Source organism: Ixodes scapularis, unplaced genomic scaffold, assembly GCF_016920785.2.
Source record: "Ixodes scapularis isolate PalLabHiFi unplaced genomic scaffold, ASM1692078v2 PGA_scaffold6__148_contigs__length_123643588, whole genome shotgun sequence".
Classification (NCBI taxonomy): domain Eukaryota; kingdom Metazoa; phylum Arthropoda; class Arachnida; order Ixodida; family Ixodidae; genus Ixodes; species Ixodes scapularis.
In genome coordinates this window covers 6,996,073-7,020,605 of record NW_024609881.1, presented here as the reverse complement: position 1 = coordinate 7,020,605, position 24,533 = coordinate 6,996,073, and the positions used below count along the sequence as shown (strand labels likewise).

The 24,533-nt window shown below is 47.0% G+C and overlaps 1 protein-coding gene across 1 annotated transcript; it reads left to right on the top strand.

The window, feature by feature from the left end:
* Positions 1 to 844: 844 nt before the first annotated feature.
* LOC121838355 (fatty acid synthase-like) lies at positions 845 to 24,000 on the top strand. The gene is made up of 7 exons (XM_042294550.1): positions 845 to 1,073; positions 1,632 to 1,805; positions 8,399 to 9,623; positions 10,860 to 11,017; positions 13,554 to 13,757; positions 14,445 to 14,774; positions 23,945 to 24,000. The coding sequence occupies exons 1-7, from the start codon at positions 845 to 847 to the stop codon at positions 23,998 to 24,000; spliced, it is 2,376 nt and encodes a 791-aa protein (XP_042150484.1).
* Positions 24,001 to 24,533: the final 533 nt, after the last annotated feature.

Below are 24,533 nucleotides of genomic sequence, written 5' to 3'. Positions count from 1 at the left end.
GGCCCCCAAGTGCATGCGGTTTCTGGTCGGCACATCTACTCGGATCCCTGTGGGCGATAGCTCAAACACCCGTCTAGACGTCTCTCCGCTTCGGCGATTTCCTAAGTTCAGCAAGAACATTCAACTGCTCTGGCGGGCGTTAAGGCACGAAACGGGTCTATTACGAAGCAGCTTCTAAGCAACACATGGAAGGCAAGTGGCAAGATCTGCATGACGTGGCCCACTCAGAAAACGACTTGAAAAACAAGAGCGTCTCTCGTGGAAAACGTGGGAAACCGAGCCCTTGACGGGCTACCACTGGCAACTCGTCGAAGTGGCCTGCGACCGAAGTGGCGCCGTTCACGACCATGACAGGCAGAAGACTTTATCAGGCAGCTGCAATGCATGTGGTGTCCACGCATATATATAATTCATCGTGCATCATAAATATTACGATTTACACCCATTTCAATTTAACAGTAAGGACCGAGGTAAAAAAAAAAAAAACGCGCTAGAACGCTTAACGAATTCTCCGCCCCCATATATTCCAGAGGAGCAGCGTGACAGGGATAGTCGAGCGAAGTACAGATAATTTAATACTCGGCGCTCAGCGAACATTCAACTCTATAAAAACATACAAGAATCTGAACAGCGAACGATTTAAACAACACGGTTTAATAATCGAAGCATTAACGCCTAAATGAAAATATGTGCATAGCGTTTCTTAACTTTCGAAGATTTGTGGTGTCCATGGTGACCATAATTGAAGTACTGCAGCCAATTATATTTTTTCTTACACCCCGTGCGTGTGCGTGTGTGTGTGTTTTGTCGCCGTGCAGGCCCAGTGCGTTTTATGGTGAACGTGATGCGCGTGTCGGGCGAGTTCGAGGTGTGCGAGGCCGGCACGGTGGCCGCGAGCGGCCGCATCTTCCTGGCCGAGGACCGGCAGAAGCTTTTGGACCACGAGGTGCCCTCTGGGCCCCCGGAGTCCATGACCTTTGACCTCGACGCCGAAGACATCTACAAGGAGCTGCGCCTCCGGGGGTACGAGTACTCGGGAAGCTTCCAGGGCATCTTGAAGGCCGACATCCTGCGTAAGTCGGAAAGGGTGGGGATTTGGTGCCACGAGTGTGCCTCGGGCTCATGTGAGGGGCACGGTGCTTATCCGGTCCGAGGTCATTGGTAGGACTGGTTCACACACTTGCGACTTCTTACGAGGGGATTACGAGCCTTCGCCATAAGTGACGACAGAGAACACACTTGCATGCCGGCCTTATCTATGAAGAATCCCTGGAAGTGCACTGGACTGGAGCGAAGGTTTCGTGGTATTTGCGAGATTTGAGAGATCAAATGTAGATACTATCACTGAGACTTCTCGTTTATAACATTTTGAAAATGTTTTCGAGCCAACAAGGGAATAATGATGAGCGAAAAAAATTAATTACTGTGCAGGAATCGCAAGTGTTCCACGTGGCTCCAGTGTTTTCTCTCAAGAGATCACAAGAAACTGTAACGCACTCTGTCGTAAGCAGTAGCATGTATGTAAAGGAGCATTTACGACGAGATGCTTCATTCGATTTGTGCGTGTCATTTTAAAATAGTAGTCTCTACCATTTTGTTGATCGAGTGCAACTGTGTGCCCGTTGATACAGACCCCTACGGCAAACTCAAGTGGGAGGACAACTGGGTGACCTTTCTGGACAGCATGCTCCAGTTCAGCGTTCTCAGCAACCCTGTGCGCTCTTTCAACCTGCCCGTCAGGATCCACTCGTGCAAAGTGGACCCGGCCGTCCACGCCAAGGTCGTCGGTGGAGCGGGAGACCAAGGTGGGTGGCTCAGCACGACGCTGACGTAGCTCATTGCAACGCCTCGGAGCGACAATGGCAGCTTGGCGCACCTTGAAGCAACACCCAGCGAACCCGGGACTGTGCTTTACGTGGGGAGCTAGCGGTCGAAAAAAAAAAAAGAAAAAGTTAATTGGGGGGTAAAGAAATTTTTAAAGAAGCATTAGGAAGGGTTTACTCAGGGATGGGCAGTATTTCAAATGCAAGTATTTGAAATACGTACTTTAAACACTTTGTGTATTTTGCATTTGTATTTAATTACAAATTGGGTAATGTATTTGGATGTGTATTTAAATACTAAAACGTGGGTATTTTAAATACAGTTGTAATTAAGTACAATTTTGTGAGCGAAAATACATCCCTCAAATTTATTGTCACTGTCCAGAGCATGAAGAAAACTACGTTCCGCAGCACCGAATGCAGTGTTCACGTTCACATGCAGACTGGCTAAATAAGTGCCTGTGACAACTTGGGATGTTTTCCAGCCTGATTTCCATTCATATTTTGCCTGGAACATTATAAATGCGCGGGTCGTCCAGATTTTCGTAACTGGTGCGAGTTGCAACAATAGAAAATTATCTAGCTAGTGCTGCGCGTCTTGGTCGTCTCTGTTCTTTGTTGGTCTATACCAAAATGTAATCGACAAAAAAAGCAGCTTGAAGCTCTGTACGTTTTTCACCTATTACGTCCAAGCTGATTACATTTTTTGTGATTATATTTCTATTACGTTACTAGAGCCTCGCACACTAACTCCCGAGTGTGCGATCCAAAATTAAAATGATATACCCAGAAACCCGTTGCAGGTGCCCTGAAGTCGCTGACGCAAATTTTGAGGAATATATTTGGAAAAAGTATTTGGAGGAGACCAAATACATTTGGAGGTATTTGTATCTTGTACTTAAATGCTTTTTTTTTGGAAATGTAATTAGATTTGTAATTAAATACATTTTTGACGAAGTATTTTGTACTTGTATTTCGATACATATTTGCATGTATTTTGCCCATCCCTGGTTTACTGTTTATAGAAGGTTTATTATCATTACCTGTACCGTGTGTCTATGCATTCATCTAACATTCCTGTCACGCAGCAATGAGATGCTGACACAATCTGAGCCAGTAATCTAGTACATACGGTAGCATCGATCTACGATGGGGATGTAAAATGCACCGGAAAATCCGGCGCCTGCACATAAAGAGCTAACAGTTTCAACGAAGGTGTATTTTAATTGGGGACGCATTCCTCTGAAATGTCTCGCCGCAGCCACATTCCTGAGAAAAAGTCTTGCATTTTTGAAGACTAAAAAAAAAAAAAATTACCACTGGGTGGGCGCGTTACGTCCGTACTCCGGGACGAAAGAGTTTGACGCTCCTTTCACTAAACAGAAAGGAGTGCCACCGGAGACTGACACTCGAGCGCGCTCTTCGTGCATCGAGTATTTCTCAGAGCGCGAGTGACTTCTTCGCGTTCCGTGACGTCCCGTCCACAAACAAGATGGCTGTGCTGTTGTCGAGACCACCGAGACGAAAGGCGCAGCCGGACCATGGCCCCTTTTTAGTTGATTAATACTTCTTCCAGCGGGTAAAAACGATTTGATTTGAAAGCCCAGAGAGAAATGAGCGTTCCGGAAAAGGTTTGTTCGTGCATTTCGCCTGAAAACGAATTTATCTATCAAACGGTAGCGTGCCGATAGCAGAGCGGCAGGAATGTTGTGGAGATGAAGAGACATGCGGTCATTACCCCTTTATAATGCTTAGCTCAGTGAATAAAGATACTTCAATTAGAAAGCCGAAACACCAGTTAGCGTTGAGGAAGAAGTTTGCTCATGCGTCTTGACTGAAAAACAATTGATCTGTCAAACGAGAGTGCCGATAGCTCAGCGTCAGAAAAGTTGTCGTGCTGAAAACACAGACTGCTGCCCTTTTAAAATGCTTAACCCAGCCGCAGCAAATAAAAATGCTCAGATTGGAAACCCTAAACATCAGTTAGCGTTGCGGGAAAAAGTTTGATAATGCATCTCTCATGAAAACGAATTCATCTTTTGAACGGTAGCGTGCCGACAGCACAACGACAGAAAAGGTTTCGAGATGAGAAGACAGTCGAACCGCTGCCTTTTTAGGGGCGAAGCTCCTTAGGGTATAGCCTTGTCCGACGTCCGTGCTCACATCGATTGCACTGCCACCGGCATCGGCCATCTTAAAAAAAAAGAAAACGTACGCAAGCACGGGGGTTCGAACTCACGACCGCTTGCTTACAAGTCAGACGTCTTAACCACTAGGCTATACTCCAACGGCTCCACTCCACTCCAGCGTTGCAGAAAAAGTTCGTTCATGCGTCTCGCCTTAAAACGAATTAGCGTGCTATCTATTGAATTACAGTGTGCCGGCATCGGTGTAGCACATCGACGGTTTCAGTCTCGCGCTGCAGGACGGAACCACGAAATATCTGACAAGTTTAAGAGTTTCCTGCGTCGGCAAACGGGTTCAAGAAAGTTGTCTTCCATTGAAATCTGAACTGCATGCACGGTCAATAAAGTGATCGGCCAAGGTAACTTTCCGCATATATGCTCGAAGCGAGTCTTCAAACCTTTTAGGAATGTTACAACGTCCTTAGAAACTTCATAACGTCGCTGCCCCTTTTACTTTAATCTCTGCCTCTCCACACAGGCCAAAATAATTTATCTTCGGAAAAATTTCGGCTTCTGCCACCCGTTTCCACGAGATGCCGGGTTCATCCTAACCGTGCGGTCGGAAGCACCTCGTGTGGCTCGTCGATAGTTTCGGTGTGTTTCACTCCTGTACGCCGTGCGCCATTTAGTTGCTGCGCTCGGAGTATGAAACTCGGAGCTTCGGAGTCGCAGTAAAGGAGCGCGGACTTAACGCGCCCACTCACTAGCGATGCCCTTCTTTTATTTCAGCGCGTTTCCTGATTCTACGGCCGTCTTTGAAAAAAGGGTAATACAGTCTATGTGTATAATAGGGTGCCCGCCTGAACACAGCAGGCTGGCTCGCTAATAACCAAATGGTGTTTCGAAAACCAGACACAGAAAGACAGGCGAGAATGCCGCGATTCTTTGATGTCTCTGACGATCACCGTGATAGCGGCGCTTCAACACAGACTGCAGTGCGATCTCTCCCTTGACAACCTGCGTCGCCTGCTAAGGCCTCCTCTTGCCTTGGGAGTTGGGATACTTGGTTTCCTCAACTTGCTACATCCGTAGGCAGTCCCTCGTTCAAGGACTTAATTCTCGCGCGGACCGTCTCCCCGCCTCGCACTTCGGCTCACCCCACGGAAGCAATTACATGACCCTCGTGGTTGCTCAGATCGCCAAAGCATACACAAAAACAAAAAAACGTAGTTGTAACAAAAAAAAAAAACAAAAAAAAACAAAGCTAGAAGAAATGTTTTGTGTCTTTTGAGAAACACCATTGCACAAAATTGAAGCAAAACGAAGAAGCTGGCTGGCTGAGTGGACAAAAACAACGCACTGCGCGTTCCCGCGCATGGCCAACACGTGAGTGTAGTATGGGAGAGTCCTAAGGGAAACGACCAAGCAGGGGTAGCGAGGAGATCTCCCCGACTGTGCTATGCGGGCCCCAGGTGCCGGCTTTCTTTTTCTTCCCATTTGTCGGAGCTGCCGCGTCGTCCGCAGTTTCCTGACACTTTGCTTAACTTCGTAATTTTTTTCTAGAATTTCTTGGGAAGACGGATGGGAGGGGAGAGAGATGGGAAGGTGACAGGGTGAAGGTATTGTTCAGTAGGCCTTCAGCCAAACGCACGGGGGCTCAGCATATTGCCCACATTTCCTGGAAAATGTCAGCGGGTGCTCACGCCCCCGTTGCTCCCCCCCCCCCCCCGATTCCCGGCTAGCTTAATGCAACACTGGCACCTCTAGTTCAATGTTAAAGCGTGCTAAATAGATGAGCATTATGAACAACAAATAGCGCCAAGGACAGACAAGAACACAAAGATGGGACAAGTGCTAGACTCGTCCTCGTTCTCTCTTTCCTGTCCTCTGTCCTTCATGTTATTCATTGTTCAAGACTAGTTGCTCGGTGCCACCCCTCGGTGTAACATGCAGTAGCTTCGTGCGACGCCATGTGTCTTAGACCGAAGTTAAAAAACTGCACGCAGGTATCGTACTCTGACATTAAACCAGGTATACTTGGGAGGGGGGGGGGTTACCTCAAGCCAGTTTCATCTACATACACTTCGTAACACTGCAAGCCCAAGCACGATATCTGCGCTATTTCACATTTTACTTCTAAGGCTATTGGGAGGCATCTAATTGTACCAGATAGGTTTGTGCTCATAAACAGAACCTGCCACCACAATAGCACATTGTATATCTCCCTAATGAAAATCGCTCTGATGTGGACTTCAAAAAAATTTTTAAAGGGTGTGAAGGGGACTTCAGGAATTCCTGACATGTTTGAAGGTGACTAACAGGCTGTAGTTGGGTTTGTTGGTGCATAATACAAAAAAACGACAGCTGAACTTAGAAAATAGAATATAGAGAGGGAAGGAGACAAGCATACCGCTGTATGTTTGAAAGGGGCACCAATATTTGCTGGTGGGTTCGTTGGCCCCGTCAGAAGCTCTCCTGAAATGTCTGAAGTGCCCTTTACAATGCCTTGAAATGTCTGAAAGCCTGTCACGAACTTTTCTAGTGGGGTCAGGAAAACCTTCAGGCTTTTTGAGATGTCTGTGGGCCACGGGTTAGGTGGAGAAAACACATTTCGCAGAATTAGAACATAGCTACGTATTTTTCGCGAAGGGGACAAAATAAGTATTTGGAGAATGTCGATCGTATGAGTGTACAGTCAGATTTTTAGTACTGTTATTCTATCAAACACGACTGGGCTGCTGGACCCGTCTGTCACTGGCCGGGTGTTCGGTCGCCAAGGGGGCTACGGGGGGCGACCGCCCCATGTGGAGAATTGACGAGGCGCGGGACGAGTGTTGTCGGCCGAGCGGCGTTTTGAGGCAAACAAGCTTTACTTGTTGCACCAATAATAATAAAAAAATGGCAAGTCGAGAGTAGCGCGTTGCCCGAGAACAGGGACGCGGGGGAGATTGCGAGGGCGAAGCGGCAGCGACTCGTCCCGGTTACCGGTTCCTCCACGGGGGACGGTTCCCGAAGAGGAGGAAATAAACAGAACCATTTTGCTTTTCACCAGAGTCGGGAGTCCTCTCTTTTTCGTCGTCGTCAAAAACTCGAACAGGCAACTCAAATTGTCCCCCCTCCCCATCTTTTACAACGCCTATACACACACACTGCGCTTCTCTCTGTCCGGCAATCGGCAATGGAGAGAGGGTGCAGAACCGCCAGGGACGGGCAACCTGCTTCTCCAGTGGTAGGCGGGAGAGAGTAGTGTGAGGAAGCCGGGGAAGCCAGGAGGCCGCTATAGCCATTTTCTTTCCACTCGTGGGCGGTTTGTTTCTTACCGCCGTGGATATCTGGAACGGACCGGTTTCCTCCAGAAAGGTGAGCATGGCTTTGAGGGCTCGCATCTTGTTCTCTTGGGCTCTTGGGCGCTCGAGCGGCGCCTTCAGCACCGCTCGAGCGCCATCGTGTTCAGCACATTCAAGGATATGGTGGCCGGTGTCAGCCTACCCGCCGCAAGCCTGGCAGTCGGGATCAGCGTCCCACTGCAAGTAGTGCCTGCATACCGAGATCATGGCACTGTGGGTCCTGAGACGGTGGATGACGGCCGCTTTCCCGCCTTGTTTCTTGCGCCTCTTCCTCCGTCCGGCTTCACAAGCATCCCGCGAGCGAAAAATACGCCGAAGACGCCGCTCCGACGGTATCGTGGACGAAACCGTGAGTGTGCTCGGGATTTCTCAACGGTGACGGGTGCTGCTTGCGAGTTCGTGATTTTCGCTAAACGTGCTTACTAAGACTGTGTATATGTACTACGTGAGGTACACCTGCTCGGTTTTCTTAGTTGAACTACCGTACATCTGGAATTTACTCAGCAGCATTGTGAGTACTTTGAAAGATATTTTTCTCTGTGATAAAGAAGTCAGTTGTCCGTGTTTGATGTGATCTCTTTCGTCTACAGCTGCTTGCGCCCGGGTTTGAACATGTGTTGGTTTTTATCATCTTTTTGAGTTTTAATATGCATTTGAAACTCAATGTCCGCAATAAACTTCAAATAACGTTTTGAACTGCATTTTTGTCTATGGTTCACAGTCATTTGGGCGCCTAAAGGGTTGATGGGCTAAGGGGTTTGAGTTGAAAGGTCGGACGGGTTGACGGGCTGTAGGGCTGGAGGGTTTTTCTGCGGGGTATGCCTGAATGGTTTTTCTTAGGGTAGTTTTGAAGGATTTTGAAGGCCTGTGAGGTCCCATAATCCTTCAAGGTTGATGGGCCTCTGAGAATTATTTTCAATAGGGCTGCCCTTTCTTTCTAAGAAACACGCACAAAAAATGGCGATCACTACTTTGTGAAACAGTGCTGCACCGTGTACATTCTTGACAATATCATTAGGGTGCACAGTTTTCTCAGGAACTATGTTCGAGGTATATTTTTGCAAACTAGCTAATAGCTCCGCCTTTCACGCTTCTCGCGAAGGAGTGGACGTGTTCTACGAGAAGTACCTCAACGCCTTCCGCACCGGCGGCGTGGCCATCAAGGGCCTCGAAGCAAACGTGGTGCCCCGCCGGGCCATGCAGCAGGAGCCATTTCTTGAGGAGTACCAGTTCGTGCCGTACCTGGACGACGAGTCGGCTGGCCGCCAGCGCGAGGCCGCGGTCCTCGAATATGTCGAGGTCTGCAGCAGCGTGGCCCGCCGCGTGCTCGAATCGTCCGGAAAGAACAAGGTTCAGATCTCGGACATAATGAACAGGTTTCGCGAGGCTCCCGAGCAGGTTTTGCACAAGTACCTGGAGAGCCTGGCCGAGAACCACGGGCTGTTGCGCGTCCTGGCCAGCGTCCAGAACGAGGCCAAGAGCTCGGCGGGCTCCCTGGTGACCACGGTCCAGTCGGCTCTGGCGGCCCACAAGGAGGACCTCGAGAGGGACCTCCTCAACACGGCCCTCCTGAAGGAGGACCCACTGCGGCACCTCTTGGACGTGGTCGTCGAGAACACCGGCGTCAAGAGGCTAAAAGTCCTCGAAATGGCCGCGGATGCGGTCCCCTTGCTCCTGGCGCCCCGGGTATCCGCTCTCCTGGCGCTATCCCACATCCTCCTCAAGACGGACCTGACGATTGCACATCCGCAGCCGGATGTCTTGACGGAAGAGCAAGTTCCGGAAGACGCCAAGAAGATCGCCTGGGATGTGGCATCTCCGCCACAGACCGCGCTTGCCGAGGCTGACCTCCTGGTAGCCCGTGACGCAGCCAGCAGCGAGGCGCTAGAGGCGCTCATGGACGCGCTCGCGGCTCACTCGAGGGAGGGCGGCTTCGTTCTGCTGTCTCTGCGGACCGCGCTCACGCCCGCCGAGATGTTCCTGTCGAATGTGGGCAAGGTGCCGCTCAGGGTGCACTCTCGAGACTTCGTCGAGGCTTCCTTCAGAAAGCGCGGCTTCCGGGTTGTGGGCCTCCGATCCAACAATTTGTCTGCGCTCCTGCTGTTCAGAAAAGGGTCGGCGACGCCGGCCGGTGCAGAAAAGCAGGCGGTAATCCGGGTCGGAAGTGGCAGGTTCGACTGGGTGGAAGAGATCAAAGCCAAGGCGATCGAGTACCAGGAGCAGCCGGCGGGCGAGAACGTCTGGCTGGTGGCCGAGGACGTGGGCACCAGCGGGGTCGTCGGGCTCACCAACTGCCTCAGGCAGGAGACTGGAGGGGACCACATCAGGTGGGCAGTCCACGTTGCGGAAGCGAACGGTTCCGGCAGTGTGCAAGCGTCCGAGAGAGGTTTCGGTTTATCGTTAGAGTTCCACAGGCTGCTTAAATGTACCTAACCCTGGTCTTATGAAGCATAGTGTAAGCTGACAGTTAGGTTGAAAGTCTCCTGTTACATTTGACACAGGCATAGCGATGTCCTTGAGACTTCTTTCTACCTATAAAACACGTTCTTCAGAGCGTGGCTTGTAATTTAGACATCCCGCCTGAAGCGAATCTGTTTTTTCAACTGCCTTCGTTTAATCCATTGTTCTTTCATTGTGTTATTCATTGGCTATTTTGGTGTAGTGAATTCTTGCATCCCCATATACCTGTAAGATCATTCAGGCATAGTCTACTGTTTTTAATTCCAAGGTGTTATACTCGCTTTGGTTCCGTAGAAACGTTTATGTTCCTAATATCTTTATTTTTTGCCTGATCAGATTTTTATTTGACGTCGAAGCGTGGGTTAAAATTGTATCTGCGAAAGAACTTTTTTTAAATTTTGTAGTAATATTTTGTCTTCATATTCTTATTGGTATTTGTTTTTTTTTAATTCTGCGCTGATGTTGCTGACTACCGGGTACAGCCCGACAAGCCCCTGGGACTTGGGCTGTCCCAAACCTAATTTGTATTTTTATCTGCAACAAAATTATTACCATTATTATTATTATTAAGCGGGGTTCAAACACAGCTCGTACAGTTTAATACATGACACAAGTCCCTATAAGTAGTGAGAAAAAAGTGAGGATGTCATGTTGACAATGGGTTGGGCAGTGTGCTTGACAGTAACGTGCCTAATCATTGTGTATTGTGGGCTTTGGGGCCCATTACTGCGCGAAGGTACTCGTGCTCCGCGCCCGGCGCGCAACGTGCGCTCGAGCCACGCTCGAGGCTCGGGCTGCCGGAGATCATCCACCGCAAGCATAAAGTAAAGATGTAATTTTCTGAGATCTGCCTCGTGGGTCCTTCTTTTGGGTGAGCAGTAGCACCGAACCCTACAGTATCCAACGGTCTTCTAACCAACCATCGTGAACCTGTCTTTGATCTGTCTTTGACCGAACCGTCTTGGACGTAGCTGTCAGTGACCTAGCTGTCTTGGAGCTAGATGTCTTGGAGCTAACCCGATATAGTGAACTTAAATACAGTGTACCGAACCATGGCTTACCTAACTGCAGGTCACCTAACTTTAGTGTGGTCCTTCTCACAGATGCGTCTTCAATGCCAGCCTCGAAGGCGGCGCAAAGCCAGTAGCCGACTTCCAGCCGGCCAGCTGGGAGCACAAAGAGCTCGTGGAACGTGACCTAGTCATGAACGTCTACCGCGACGGAAAGTGGGGCTCCTTCAGGCACACCGTGACGCAGTCACGTGAGTGGGGCTTCATGCAGCCTTTTTACCTAAGGACTAGCACTCCCTGGGGTCCAATTTTGACCATAGTCAGCGAGAGCGTTCTCAACCTCTGATTGGATGTGGCGCCACAGCTTGCGCGCAATCAACTAACATTACATTTTTAGAGCGCAGCTCTTACGCTCCCGTTTTCGGCTTGAGCGGCGTCGGCGTAACCGTAACGCGCCGGCGTAACGTTTTTTCGTGAAGCGTTGCCGTCACTGTCGGCGTAGCCGTAACGCGTAGCCGTAACGTGTCGGCGTGACGCGTCGCCGTCAACGCAACCGTGTGGTGCATTGTGAGAAACGTGCCATAATTCACCGCAGTGACGCGCGCGTTGCAATATGGGACATTTTTCATAATTAACCACGCGGGAGGGAGGAGGAGAAAGTGGGAGGAGAAAGAGGGAGAAGGAAGAAAAGAGGGGGAGGAGGTGAGGAGCAGGGGAGGAGTAGATCAGGAGGCAGGAGGAGAGGCGTACAGTCCCCTCCGTACCCTGTCCTCCTCAAGAGCTGCGCTCTAATTCGGCATTACAAGGAGTTGTAAACGTCTTTCATGTATTTAACCAATCGCGAGTTTACAATCGGGCAAATATTTTTGGTAAAAACGTTTCATCAGCGCATACAAAAAGCAATACAAGGTTTTGCTGCCCCTGATGTGTTTGTTCTCAGTCGTCCCGTTTATACCGAACTCCGTTGTACACGCACTTTAGTTCGATATATTCCATATTTCGCTATATGAAAACCGGGCCTACCGCAAATTTTTAAGGCCGGGCTTTGTAATGAACAATTATTCTTTTGACACTACGCTAAACACGCGCTTTAAAGAATTCTTAAGCGGACCGCAAAAAAAAAAAAACAAAGAAAAAACAAACATTTATGAGCCGCAAAAAAAAAAAAAAGAAATAACAACGAGAACGTTCTAGGCGGGCTAACTGCTGGAACAAGAAATAGTTCTTGAACTGTTTATTCCGCGACGACGTTTGCACAACCAGAGCACCAAGGCGCGCGTGGAAAGAAATATCTTAGCGTTTTAGCTGACCGTGAAACTATTTCGTCTGGGTTTAGATCCAAAATCTGCTGTATAACAGTCGTGTCCTCGAAAGAAATGGGTTTTTGCTGCCGTGAAGCCAGAGTACGGCCACAACCAGCGGAACTGCACAGAGACGAAAAAGAGAGCCGCGCAAAGCAGCCGAGCCGCAGCGTGGATTACTGCTTGCACACGAATGCCGCGGCGTCTCCAGCCGCGAAGGCTTCATGATTGCAGGCCCCGGAAGTTTGATGATCTCTAAAATCTACCCTGCGCCAAGGAACCATTTCCAGCTTGTCAAGGAATGACAAAGACTGTTGCCATTTCCCGCGTAAACCGGATTAGCACGCGGAAGTAAAAAAAAAAAAAGAGCTAACAAACGAAACTTGGCGGTTAAGGAGCCGCCGACGCGGTCTCTGAATGGCTTTAGGCACTGACAGAATAAGAACGGCAGGGCGCGTCTTTCGAACATTCGGCCTTCAGCTCTCGTTCCGTGCCTTCCGTCGTGCTCTACCATGCACGCGCACGCTCGTGGTGCACGAGATGTTGGAGCGTCGTCGGAGGCAGGGAGCTCGCTCTGGAGACTAGCAATGAAACTCCTCCCTGCCCTTGTCATTTTGTCGCCGACTGTAGTGACGGAGCGAGACAGCACCGTTTCTCGGCGCAGGGTCTAAAATACAAACGGCCGCAGTTCACACCCGCACGACAGAACGACAAGACAGCCATGGGCTGCAGCCGCGTAAACGAACGTAACTCGACTCGAATGGACGAGCGACCGTTGTAGTGACGTCGTCCGGTAAGGGACGAAGTCACTCCTTACGACGGCACTTGGGCGAAAAGTTCTACCACAAGAACGGTAACATTAGGGGCCGATTCCAGTAAGACTGGTTTCGGTGCCCGGATTACGTATCTTCCGTGAAATGGATGCACGTCGAACGGTTGGTGTTCCGTGCTCTGGCTCGAGTTAACAGAGACAGTAGCTCGTGACAGACATGACATCTTTTGGCTCTGTGTTGCTATCACCCGAATATTCGTGGAAGCAAGTGCACGTGTTTGTGCTTTTATTTTTCGTAACTACTCCAGGTGCAACCGGTTGCCAGGGGCACTTACCGTGTGTAAGCTAGAGAGCCTAGATTGAAGAGAGGGTCCATCTCAAACCATGGGGAGCGTCTTTGATTTGATCGCCAATGCCTCCTGCGAGTGCCTCCTGATGCCAAGTGCGCATGCACTGCGCGTGGAGAGGAGGAAAGCAGGTGGAACCGTTTGCTGACAATCGACGCGGTCGTCACCGCCTCGCCCGCTCGTATTGCAAATGGGGTCCGTAAGCCACATGACCGCGATCGAGCAGTTGGAAACCCTCCATGATCTCGGCTCTTCAGTATGCCTTTCCGCGGTCACCTGCATGCCGAGCACGCCTCGAACTAAGTGCAATAAATACAATCGCTATCAAGACTGGACCCCGTCTCGACGGCTCACTCTCGGCCCCCAGCCGGCACCCCCCGGCTGTGGACGGAGCACGCGGTCCTCAACGTGCAGACCCGGGGTGACCTGTCGAGCCTGCAGTGGTTTGAAAGCCCCCTGCGGTACCGGCCGGCCTCGGACGACCGGATGCTGTGCAGCGTCTACTACGCGCCCCTCAACTTTCGCGACGTCATGCTGGCCACGGGCAAGCTGGCCCCGGACGCCCTCCCCGGTGGGTGCATGTCGCTCAGCAACGCTGCGGATCGCTTTTAGTTCTTTTTAGAAGGGTGGTGTCTCCCGCGGTGACGGACGTAAATAGATCCTTTCCGAAATTCAGCTCCGCCACTTTGATCACTATCGTCTTCCGTGGGATGGGATACTAATGTAAACGACTTTATTTTCGTGGGCTCGGTACTTCGCGAATTTCACGTGTCAGCTGCTTCGGCAGTACTGGCAATCAGAGTGCCGGGCCTTCCAATTCAGACTTTTAACGCCTTTCAGAGTTGAAATCGGAGGATCCGATGTTACTGTCCCACAGACCAGCTCTAAAGTCATCCGGTTCTAAATCCGAAACCGCCAGAATGTTCTGTAAGGGGATGCATGAAAATAAAATTTAATAAGAAAAAAGGTGACAACTTTTTACCGTCAATATTTTTATTCGATGCTTCTAAATCTTAGAAGCTTGGGTGCAACGTACGCGCTCCCGCTAGATAATTGAGAACAGCCCGCGTATTGACCTTCGCTTCGAAAACGAAACCCGGCCTCTGGGAAGCCCGTTTTGGGCAAAAACTCGACAGTCAAATGGTTAAAGTGCAGCTGTCTGGGCTTTTGCACATTCTTCCCTCCTCGAGCTAACGGGTGCACCACTTTCATCTTCGAAACCGACAAGAAGGGTCGCGCGTTGCGTCTTGAGATGCAGGCAATCTAGCGACGTCGGAGTGCGTGCTGGGGCTGGAGTTCTCCGGGCGGGACCCCTCGGGGCGCCGGGTGATGGGCTTGGTGGTGGCCGGGGGCATGGCGACCGCTGTGGCGGCCGACCCGGACTTCCTGTGGGAGGTGCCGGCGGACTGGAGCCTGGAGGAGGCGGCGACGGTGCCCGTGGCCTACTCGACGGCCTACTACGCCCTGCTGGTGCGGGGCGCCATGCTTCCCGGGGAGGCCCTTCTGGTGCACTCGGGCAGCGGAGGCGTCGGCATGGCCGTAATCTCCATCGCCCTCTCCATGGAGTGTACCGTCTTCACCACCGTCGGTGGGTGGGACCCTCCTCACTTAAATACCCCGTGTAGGGGCAAGAGTCGCGGGTGCCGACGTCGGAGGTCTTGAGACAAGAAAACGAGAGCAAAGGAAGAGCAGAAAAAGAATGCGAATGATTAGTTGGACGTGTTGACTTCGCTGCGACGAGTCCAAAATGTTAGATTGGTCGTCAGCATTATCTATTTTGAAGACATTGCACGACGTCGGCGTTTTTTTTTGCGAAATAAGCTAGAAACGTGTTGGATACATATCTTACGGAGGACGTTTTGCTGGCGAGATGGGCTCATCGGGACCACATACTGGGACCACCAATGTCTATGTCTATGCCCCGCTGTTACAAAGGGGCCAGAACGAATGGGACCTTTACATTGTTGTACAAGAAGGCAGGAAAAAGCTGCTAAAGCGAACGAAACCCAACAAAACGTCCGAAGATAAGGTCACCGTACGCTTTGACAAAGTGAAAAAAAAAAGACCAACTGTATGCATGGGATAAAAACAAGAATGACATCACTCCCCTGCCTGGAAGTAGTACCCAAGAATGACCGCGTCCAAAAGCTGTTACTAAAAAGTCTGCAATAGAAATACTAAACGTTAACGCATGAAGCTTGTTCAATACACTGGAAAAGCCTGAGGCCATGCCTAATAAAAAAAGACCGTCATAAACTTTCTGATGGTTCATCAGGCTGATGGCCTGTCGTATTTTGGGACATTGATGGTTTAGTGGTGTGATGGTTTGTCGTATTTTGGAATATCTGACGGCTTAATGATTTAATGGTCTCTTGGTCGGTATGAATTTCTAAACGCACATATGGACGGCAGGAAACAAACACTCCATTAGAGTCAGTTGTGAACTTTATTCTGTGCCCATTATTATTTCATAAAGGAACATCCGAAGCGTTAGGGTACTTTCCGAATTCGCTGTAGGGACCTGAAAGCAAAGTTTGTATTTAGGTTATGGCATGTTATTTTTTTTTTCTATTTATAAATGATTGAACGATGAAATATTAAACCGCAAAAACTAAACGGGAGAGAAAATGCGTTTAATCCACTCACTACTCTCGAGACTCCACGATGCGCAGCAACTTCATCGCTGTCCGTTACCCCCGTGGCTATCAACACTCTCCCCATCGTCTATGCTGGGTATGACGGCGTCGTGCGACAGCGTGGAATGCACTAAGCCTCGTCAGCCCGAGAATGCAGCAAGCGTCGTGTTATCGCATTCGCAGCTTTGTAAACGCTTTTCCTCGCAAACATTTAGTTCACAGTACACGTACACCTAGTAAATGAATTTCCTATCAAGCAAAATTAGTTTTTCGGCACATTCTCTACCACTTAAATCGTAAACATGACCTACTTGACATTCAAAGCGGATCAACAAATTGTTTCGCCAACGGATGATAAAACAATTCAAAACAAAACTATGGTTGCAAAAAAACATACCTGAGTTTATAAGAAGTTATCTTCGTTGCCTTTCCAGTATCCTAGGACAATTGTTGAGGCGAATTATCACGGATTGAACACCCTAATATTGAGCCACGCCGCTGTCAGCTTACCACATCGAATGCAAATCACGCATAGGCGACGACGTGAGATCATTGGCGCTTTATAGTCAGGTTCTTTCCACCACTGAAAGATGTCATGTGAAACGCCATTAGCGTTTTTGCGTTCTGGTGGTCTATCGAGATATTCTGATGGTCTCACCCTGGCAACATCAAAACATTTTGGAAGTCTGTCGGTCACCACAAGAAACGTTTTGACGGTCTCTGAGCTACAAACAGAAGCCTCTAACGGTCAATCAGCGCCATCAGGGAAGGTTTGATGGTCTATCAAGCACCATCAAGTAAGCCTCTCGGACCATCGACAGTTAATTATGATGTTATGAGCGCGGTTACAAGTACTGTGTTAATATATATACGGCAAAAAAACAAAACAAAAAACGTACTTAAGACGGTTGTTTGGAGTTTTATAACATATTATTCGTAAAGTTCGTCGACATGTCGGCCTGAGACAGACGTTCTTCAAGTCTTGAAAAAGGTCTGTCTCAGGCGCCGTTCATAACGGACCATAAGTGCCGTTATGAACTTCTGGTGACCGTCAAACGCTTTTGACGATCCACCAGGGAAGTCCGATGGACCATTAGCTGCCATTGGAGCCCCTGACGTTCCACCAAAAGGCTTTCGATGGTCCATCAGGCAAGTCTGGTGGACCATAAGGTGCCATTGCTGCTCCTGACGGACCATCAAAACGCCTTTGATGGTCCGTCAGACGCTGTCAGTGAAGTCTTATGGACCATCATATCCCTTTAATGGTCTAATTCGAGGGTCTGATGGACCATCAGGCGCCATCAAGGAGGTCTTGTGGGGCATCAAGGAAGCCTGATGGGAAATCAGGGAAGTTTGATGGGCCATCAATAAAGTTTGATGGGCCATCAAGAAAGTTTGATGGACCATCAAGAAAGTTTGATGGACCATCATATTTTCTCGATGGTCTTTTCGATCAGGATAACCATGATTCACGAACCAGACGTGATGATAGTGACTGGAACCTGGCTTTCGTCGCGTATTCAAAATAACGAGCTTGATTACCAAACTACTCTGTAATAAAAAAAAGTATCGACAGTCGCGCGGTGGAGGGGAGGTTATCTTGTACAAAACATGGCTTAAAGCCACGCAGATCCCCGACGTGACAGACATGGAGTCATTATGGTGCAAACTTTGGTTTAAATGATTTCACCCTTTACGTTCGTCTGCTTACAGGCCTCCTAAGAATCTGCAATTTTTTCTGGCATTTTGAATACCTAGATGCAATCGGACGTTCAACTAAGGGATAAAATAATAAGGGCGTGAGATTTCAACCTGCCTCAAATTGCTTGGCCCGAATCTCAAGACCCTTTGGCATGTCTTGTCGCAATAAATACTATGTGCGACATTTGATTGAGTTATCAGTTGACCCAGATTGTGTCAGACTTTACACGTACAAAGGCTTCGCGCAGAGTGTCCCGGACCTGATATTTGTGAGACTACTTTCTAAAAGAGCTGGACGTGGCCACCGTTGACGGCATATATGACCGTGAGATTGTGGCAGTCTCGCTAAGACTAGATGCTTTGCCAAAATGTACCAGCGAAGTTATTCAAGTTTTCGATTTTCATCATGCTAATGATGTGGCCATCCTGGATTGTTTCAACTTTCACTTTGACCTTTCTTATGAAACTATTCCTGCGATCAAATACTTCCACGAATTACCTTTGCAATTTCTTCAAGTCATGATTTTTCATTCTATGAACACCTATATTTCAATTAAAACCAATAGAACCGCTCAGCGAATTCCTTGGATATATATAACCTGTGAAATCATTCATACCAAGCGAGAAACTAACATACTACCAAAAGAAGCAACGATTAGGAAAAGAGCATAGAAGAACAAATCACGAGCTTAACTAAAGAACATGGGAGTCAAATAAAGTGTGCCAAAAAGAAGTTTTACAACGACAGTCTTCATTCCTTTATCAGAACACCACCAGATAAGTTATGAAGGCACATAAATCCGCGCAAACGTAAGTAACGATACAGCAATCGTCAGCAAATCCGGACAAGGCTGACAACTTCAATGACTACTTCCTTTCAGTCTTAACACGTGACAACGACGTTGTGTCACCCTTCATGGATAGGCAATTGCAAGGTACCGTAGGCAACATCACAATTTCTGAGGATTTCATGCTCTGTCTTCATAATCTTGACCCTAAAGAACTGCCGGGCCAGATAACATTACAAACCCGTTTCTGATAAGGTACGCAGAATAGGTATCAAAATACTTATCACTAATATTTAGGAAATCGCTACATGAATCAATCATTCCACCCGACTGGAAGGAAGCTAAAGTTATTTCAATTCATAAATCGGGCAACAGAGGAAGCATTTCAAATTATAGACCGATTTCAGTTACATCAACGTGTTGAAAATTATGGGACGTGTTATCCTAAAGAAATAACTGCTTTCGTAGAAGAAAACAACGTGTTAGATATGTGCCAGCATGGTTCTCGATCCGGCTTGTCAGCCGTAACTCAGTGAATTGAAAGCGTGCACGTTCCTCGTTTATAAATCGTAAAAGCCAGGCGGATATCACATTTCTAGATCTGTCAAAATCATTTGAGAGGGTCTCCCATAATAAACTACTTTTCAAATTAACGGAAATTTTAGGCGATAGAGAACTTGTAACTTGGATTAAGGACTGACTACCTCTCTGGATGATCCCAGTTCGTGGAAATTAGCGGAAATAGCTCAAGTAATAAGTCAGTGTGCTCCGGAGTACCTCAGTGTTCAGTACTTTTTCCGCCTCCCTTCCTGCTCTTTAATAATGATATAACTGATAACATCGCCATCAACGTTAGACTCTTTGCATACGATTTTATAATACATCCTGAAATAGCGAATGCTTCGGACCACTTAACATTACAAAGCGCGTGGACAAGATATTAGACTGGTGTAAAAAATGGCAGATTGTTATTATCGGAGACGAAACAGTAACCATGTCTATAAGTAGGAGGGAAAATATAAGAATTAATTCTTATAAAATCAACTCAAACATAATACAAGACGTGCACGAGGTCAGGTACGTGGGGGGCATGCACATAAACGCAGTGGTCAAAAAAGCACCGACGTACTTTTGGTGCATAAGAAGGCGACAAAAATATGCGTCCCCGGATACTAAACTCTTGGCCTACACAACACTTCCCGGCCTGTGCTTGAATATACTAGCCCTGTTCGGTTCCCCTTCACAAGAATTAACATACAAAACTTGGACGAAGTGCAGAGGCTCGCTATAAGGTTCATTACCAATAAAATTGGCACGCGTGATTCACCATCTGAGCTGTGTGTGGCTCAGATGGTGGGCCACTAGAAAAGAAAAGCTAAGCTCACGAGATTGAAACTAATTTACCAAAAACCCAATAACTTGACTAAAATAGAAAAATCCAACTTCCTTATTCCCCACGATGGAAGAGCAAACCATTCGAACATAAGAAAATTATTCGAGGAGTTCCAACCTAAAAATAATTGCTTTATATTTTCATATTTTCTGCTAGCAGTCTAGGAGTCGTACGGTTTGCCGGAACACGTTGTCCACGCCAGCTCACTAACACAGTTCATGAATGGTGTCGAAGCGCTCTTGATGCGAAAATACCATGTCTCATCCACTCCGTTTGTTTGATATGTTTGTTGACCCCTGTTTTCTGTTTTCTGTTTTCTCTGTGCTGTGTTTTCTCTGTTTTCTCTGTGCTAGCACAGAGAAAACAGAGAAAACATCCTCATATGCATAAACACAGCTGTGTTTATGCATGTGTGGATTTGCACCACCCTATAAAAATCATACAATGAGGGTTAGGGGTATTGGTAAATAAATAAAAAATAAAAGAATAAATCAATAAATAAATAATAGAACCTCATTGATACGTTCCCGGTTTTTACGTTTTTCCGCCTTTTACGTTCAAAACCGCCGGTCCCAGCGAGCCTCCAGCACTTAAGGGCCATGTTTTTTTTTTCCCTTTTTTGTTCATATCGCGGTCTTTTCAGAAACGCATCAAAGAGGTTCTACTGCAGGATATTAACTCTATGGCCCAACCAGGCTGCGTGCTGTTTAGTTTTGCTGAGTTTTTTTTTTTTCGAGGCGACTGCGAACCATTTACTGTATTTCCCAGCCTATAGTTCACGCCCGGTGTATAGATCAACGTGCCTTTTACATGCAAGTCCACGTTTGCTTACACCAAGTGAGGGCACTACACGTGTGCAGAAACCTGATTAGCAGGACGTGAATTGTCTTTGCCTGCACCATTCCGACATTGGCGGCACCTCGGCGGCACGGCGTAGGAGCCGTGCACTGGTGTATAGTCTGAAGGGACGAGTTCGGTTGAAAAAGAAAATATTTTCCTTAGATCGCCTGTACGTGGTGCCCAGTCTGCGTGTAAAAAATTCTCAGGCAAAGCACATCTTGGCAAGTGCCTGCTTCATTAGCTCACGAAAAAACCTATATGACGCATTAATCACCGTTAGCCTATACTCAGTCATTAAAAAATACACATCTCACGTCTTATTGTAATAAACCACCAGAAAAACAGAACTTTATGTATAGTCCTCCTGTAGATAGTCTGCGCTGCATAAAAGTTTAACTTTTAAACATGTATAGTGTATTCATCATAATGTAACACCCAAGACTATGGTGCGAAAAAATTAAGAAACTTAAGTCGAAGAAAAAAAAAAACAACAGTAGGAGCACGTTTCAAACGCAGCTAAAAATGTTTATCTTTCTCTCTCATCATATATACCCGGTGTTGATATCGCCTACCTCTTGACGGATGCACTTTTAATGGAAACAACAACCGAATGACCTTTTTAACATAATCACGCGTACTCTCGCAACATATTCACACGTATTCTACTTGTCGTGTAGGATGTTGGAAAATGGTCACTGCAAGAACGAACTATGGCACACAAATGCTTAAAGGGAAGATGGGGCACTTCTACATTTGAGAAAAAACGTTTGAATTGCGTTCATTTGGCCTTTAGAATAACACATATCAAAATTATATTTCAATGCAACGCGCCGGAGAGCCACAAGAGCAATTTCAAAATAGGGCTGAAGCCCCGCCTCCCTAGCCTTGGGCAGCCAAAAGATCCGTCGATGACGTCACGGACAGCGACTGTCTTTCGCGTTTTTCTCGCGTTTAACAATACTTACGCAGCAAATGGTTTGGGTATTCGGGTTCACGGGGTAAAAATACACTAGAATTCATTCCAACTCATTTTTTCTAAGAAGCTCCGTAGCTTCCCTTTAAACATACTATCCCAAAAATGCTTAACCTACTTGAAGATGAAGGATTAGAATTCAGTACATTGTCCGTTAGAGAAATTCGACTGATTTTTTCCGTAATAGAATTTAAGTATGAACCAAACTTTTTGGGTCTCATAATTTCTGTCTGCAAATGGTCACTTTTTATGTTATAGCCAATGATAAAATATATTGTCTGAAACACGCTTTGTTGAATTGCGGTAATAAAAACTCTTAAGTGTTTTTCTTTCTTTTTTTTGAGTTGCTGCTATTGGTGCCTTGGAGCCGGTCAAGGACTTGTCAAGCTATGCCACACAGCTTTTTCATTTATTTATTTTATTTATTTATTTATACATGCTGCCGGCTGTCATTTGGGTGCCGAGGCAGGAGAGGGCACACAAGGCAGCAGGCAAGAAGAAAACCGCATCACAGGCTAGTGAAAGAAAAAGCATCTAGGACGCTGTAATAATGAGGCAAACTCCTGAACGGACTAGACATTGGCAATGTTGGCAGGGAGGCTATTCCATTCGTTAATGGTTCGTACGAAAAAGTAGTTTTTTAAACATTGGGTTCTGCTGTAAGGTACCACAATTGTGTTCGAGTGCTGGTGTCGTGTGTGACGGGATGTGTTAAATTGCATCAATATGTCGAATGAAAGGCGAGATGAGTCATGTACAATGGTATACAAAAGCTTTAGACAATTAATTTTGCGCCGGGTTGAAAGAAGCTCAATTTTCGACCTATTGTACAAGTTAGTGATAGAGCTCATTTTTCTGTATTCGTTGTAAATGAAGCGCAGTGCTTTCTTCTGTACCTCCTCGAGTCGATCAATATTAAGTTTAGTTGCAGGGTCCCAAACGACATCCGCGTATTCTAAAACAGGTCGTATTACTGTCGTGTAGATTGCAAGCTTGGTTGCAGGGGTACAGTGCTTCAGCCGCCTCTTCAATGACCATAGCTTTGTTGATGCCTTCTGAGCAGTCCAGGACATGCGGCTATTCCAACTGAGGTTCGAGGAGATAATGACACCTAAGTATTTGAATTCATGCACAACTTATGAATGGGAGTTTTGTATACAGTAGTTTAATTTCAAGGGTGACCTCTTGCGCGTTACTCTCATTCGTACACTTTTCGAGCTGTTTAGCAACATTTGCCATTCGTTACACCATTGAGAAATTGAACACAGGTACTTGTTTAAATTAAGTTGGCCACTGCTTGAAGCTATTTCAGTAAAAAGCACACAGTAATCTGCAAAAAACAGGAAGTGCACACGCTCGTCAACCGTCAAATTGTTTAGAAAAACAAAAAAGAGCAGTGGGCCCAGCACCGATCCTTGTGGAATGCCCGAGATAACTGATACAGATGGGCAACAAGCCCCACCTACTTCAACGAACTGATGACGGATGCTCAAGTATGAATCCAACCATCGCAGGAGCTTATCGTTTTTTAGAATCACTCTTAGCTTGATAAGTAGTTCGCTGTGTGACACGCGGTCAAAAGCCTTGGCGAAATCTAGGAATACTACATCCATTTGCCCCCCCCCCCCCCCTTTTTTGTCAACGACTTTTGCAAGGTCATTTGCTCTATAAGGAGCTGAGTTACCGTAGAGTAGCCACGCCGGAAACCATGCTGGCTCTCTGATAAAAAATTATTCGTTTTAAAATGTGACATGAGGTGACTAAATAAAAAGTGCTCTAGAACCTTGCTGCACGAGCAGAGCAAGGAAACGGGCCTGTAATTCGATGCGTCATGTTTATCTCCTTTCTTATGAATGGGTATAACTTTTGCCACTTTACACTGTTTAGGTACCACCTCTCTCTCTAGAGATCTGCTATAAATTAGAGAAAGAAATTTAGAACACCACTCAGCGTACCTTTTTAAAAAATAACATTAGGAATTTTGTCTGGACCGCAAGACTTTTTTTGTATTCAAATTTAGTAACGCAGAGAAGATTCCCTCCTCTCATAGTTGTATGTCTGGTACGTGAGCGAGTTTAATCGAGAACACAGGAACGAAGTTGTCACTTGCGGTGTACACAGAGGCGAAGTAGTCGTTAAATATCTTCGCGATTGAACTAGTATCAACAAATTCTCTCCCGTGATGAATGATATTGTTAACTGAGTGTCTTTAACCCGATATATGCCTCCAAAACTTCTGGAAATCGTTACGAAGGAAGTTCGACATTTTAACGTTGAAATACTCATACTGGGAATTCATAATGAATGTTCTCAATTTATGACGTAAGACAGTCAATTATATTTTGTTTCCTCGTTTTCTGCTTAGCCTATTGGCTTTCCTTTTGATTTTTAAAATCTCCCTCGTGATCAATATGTTATTCTTTTTAGTTCGCTTCCTACGAGATGGCACAAATCTTTCTATACACGTGTGCACCGCATTTTAGAAAGTGCACCATAGTTCGTCTACATTGCATCCCGGAACTGAAGCCGTATCAGCAAATCTGTCGAACGATAGCTCGAGGTAATCTATTACACTTTCGTTTTGTGCTCTCTTATAGTCCTGAAACTTTGATTTCTTATCAGGACAACGCTTGGGGACCAGTCCCGGACAATCAAAAACAACCATATGGTGGTCAGATAAACCCCCAGTGACCAGAAAGTGATCATCGGCAACATACAAATTCTGAGAAACAAAAACACGATCAAAAATCGAACTAGTAGAATCTGTGATGCGAGTGGGACTTGACACTATTTGCGTTAGATTATATGCGAAGGCAATATCAATTAAAGCATCGGAATGTTTACAAGAGGCCACTGTGGTCATCGAAGGCCAATCGATGTTTGGGAGGTTGAAGTCACTCCCCATAATTGTATTCATGAAACTCTTAGATTGCTGCTGTAAGAAGTCTTGAAGTTCATACATCACAGCTATGCCAGCACTTGGTGGCCTGTAAACAGTTCCAACAAGAAGAAATGA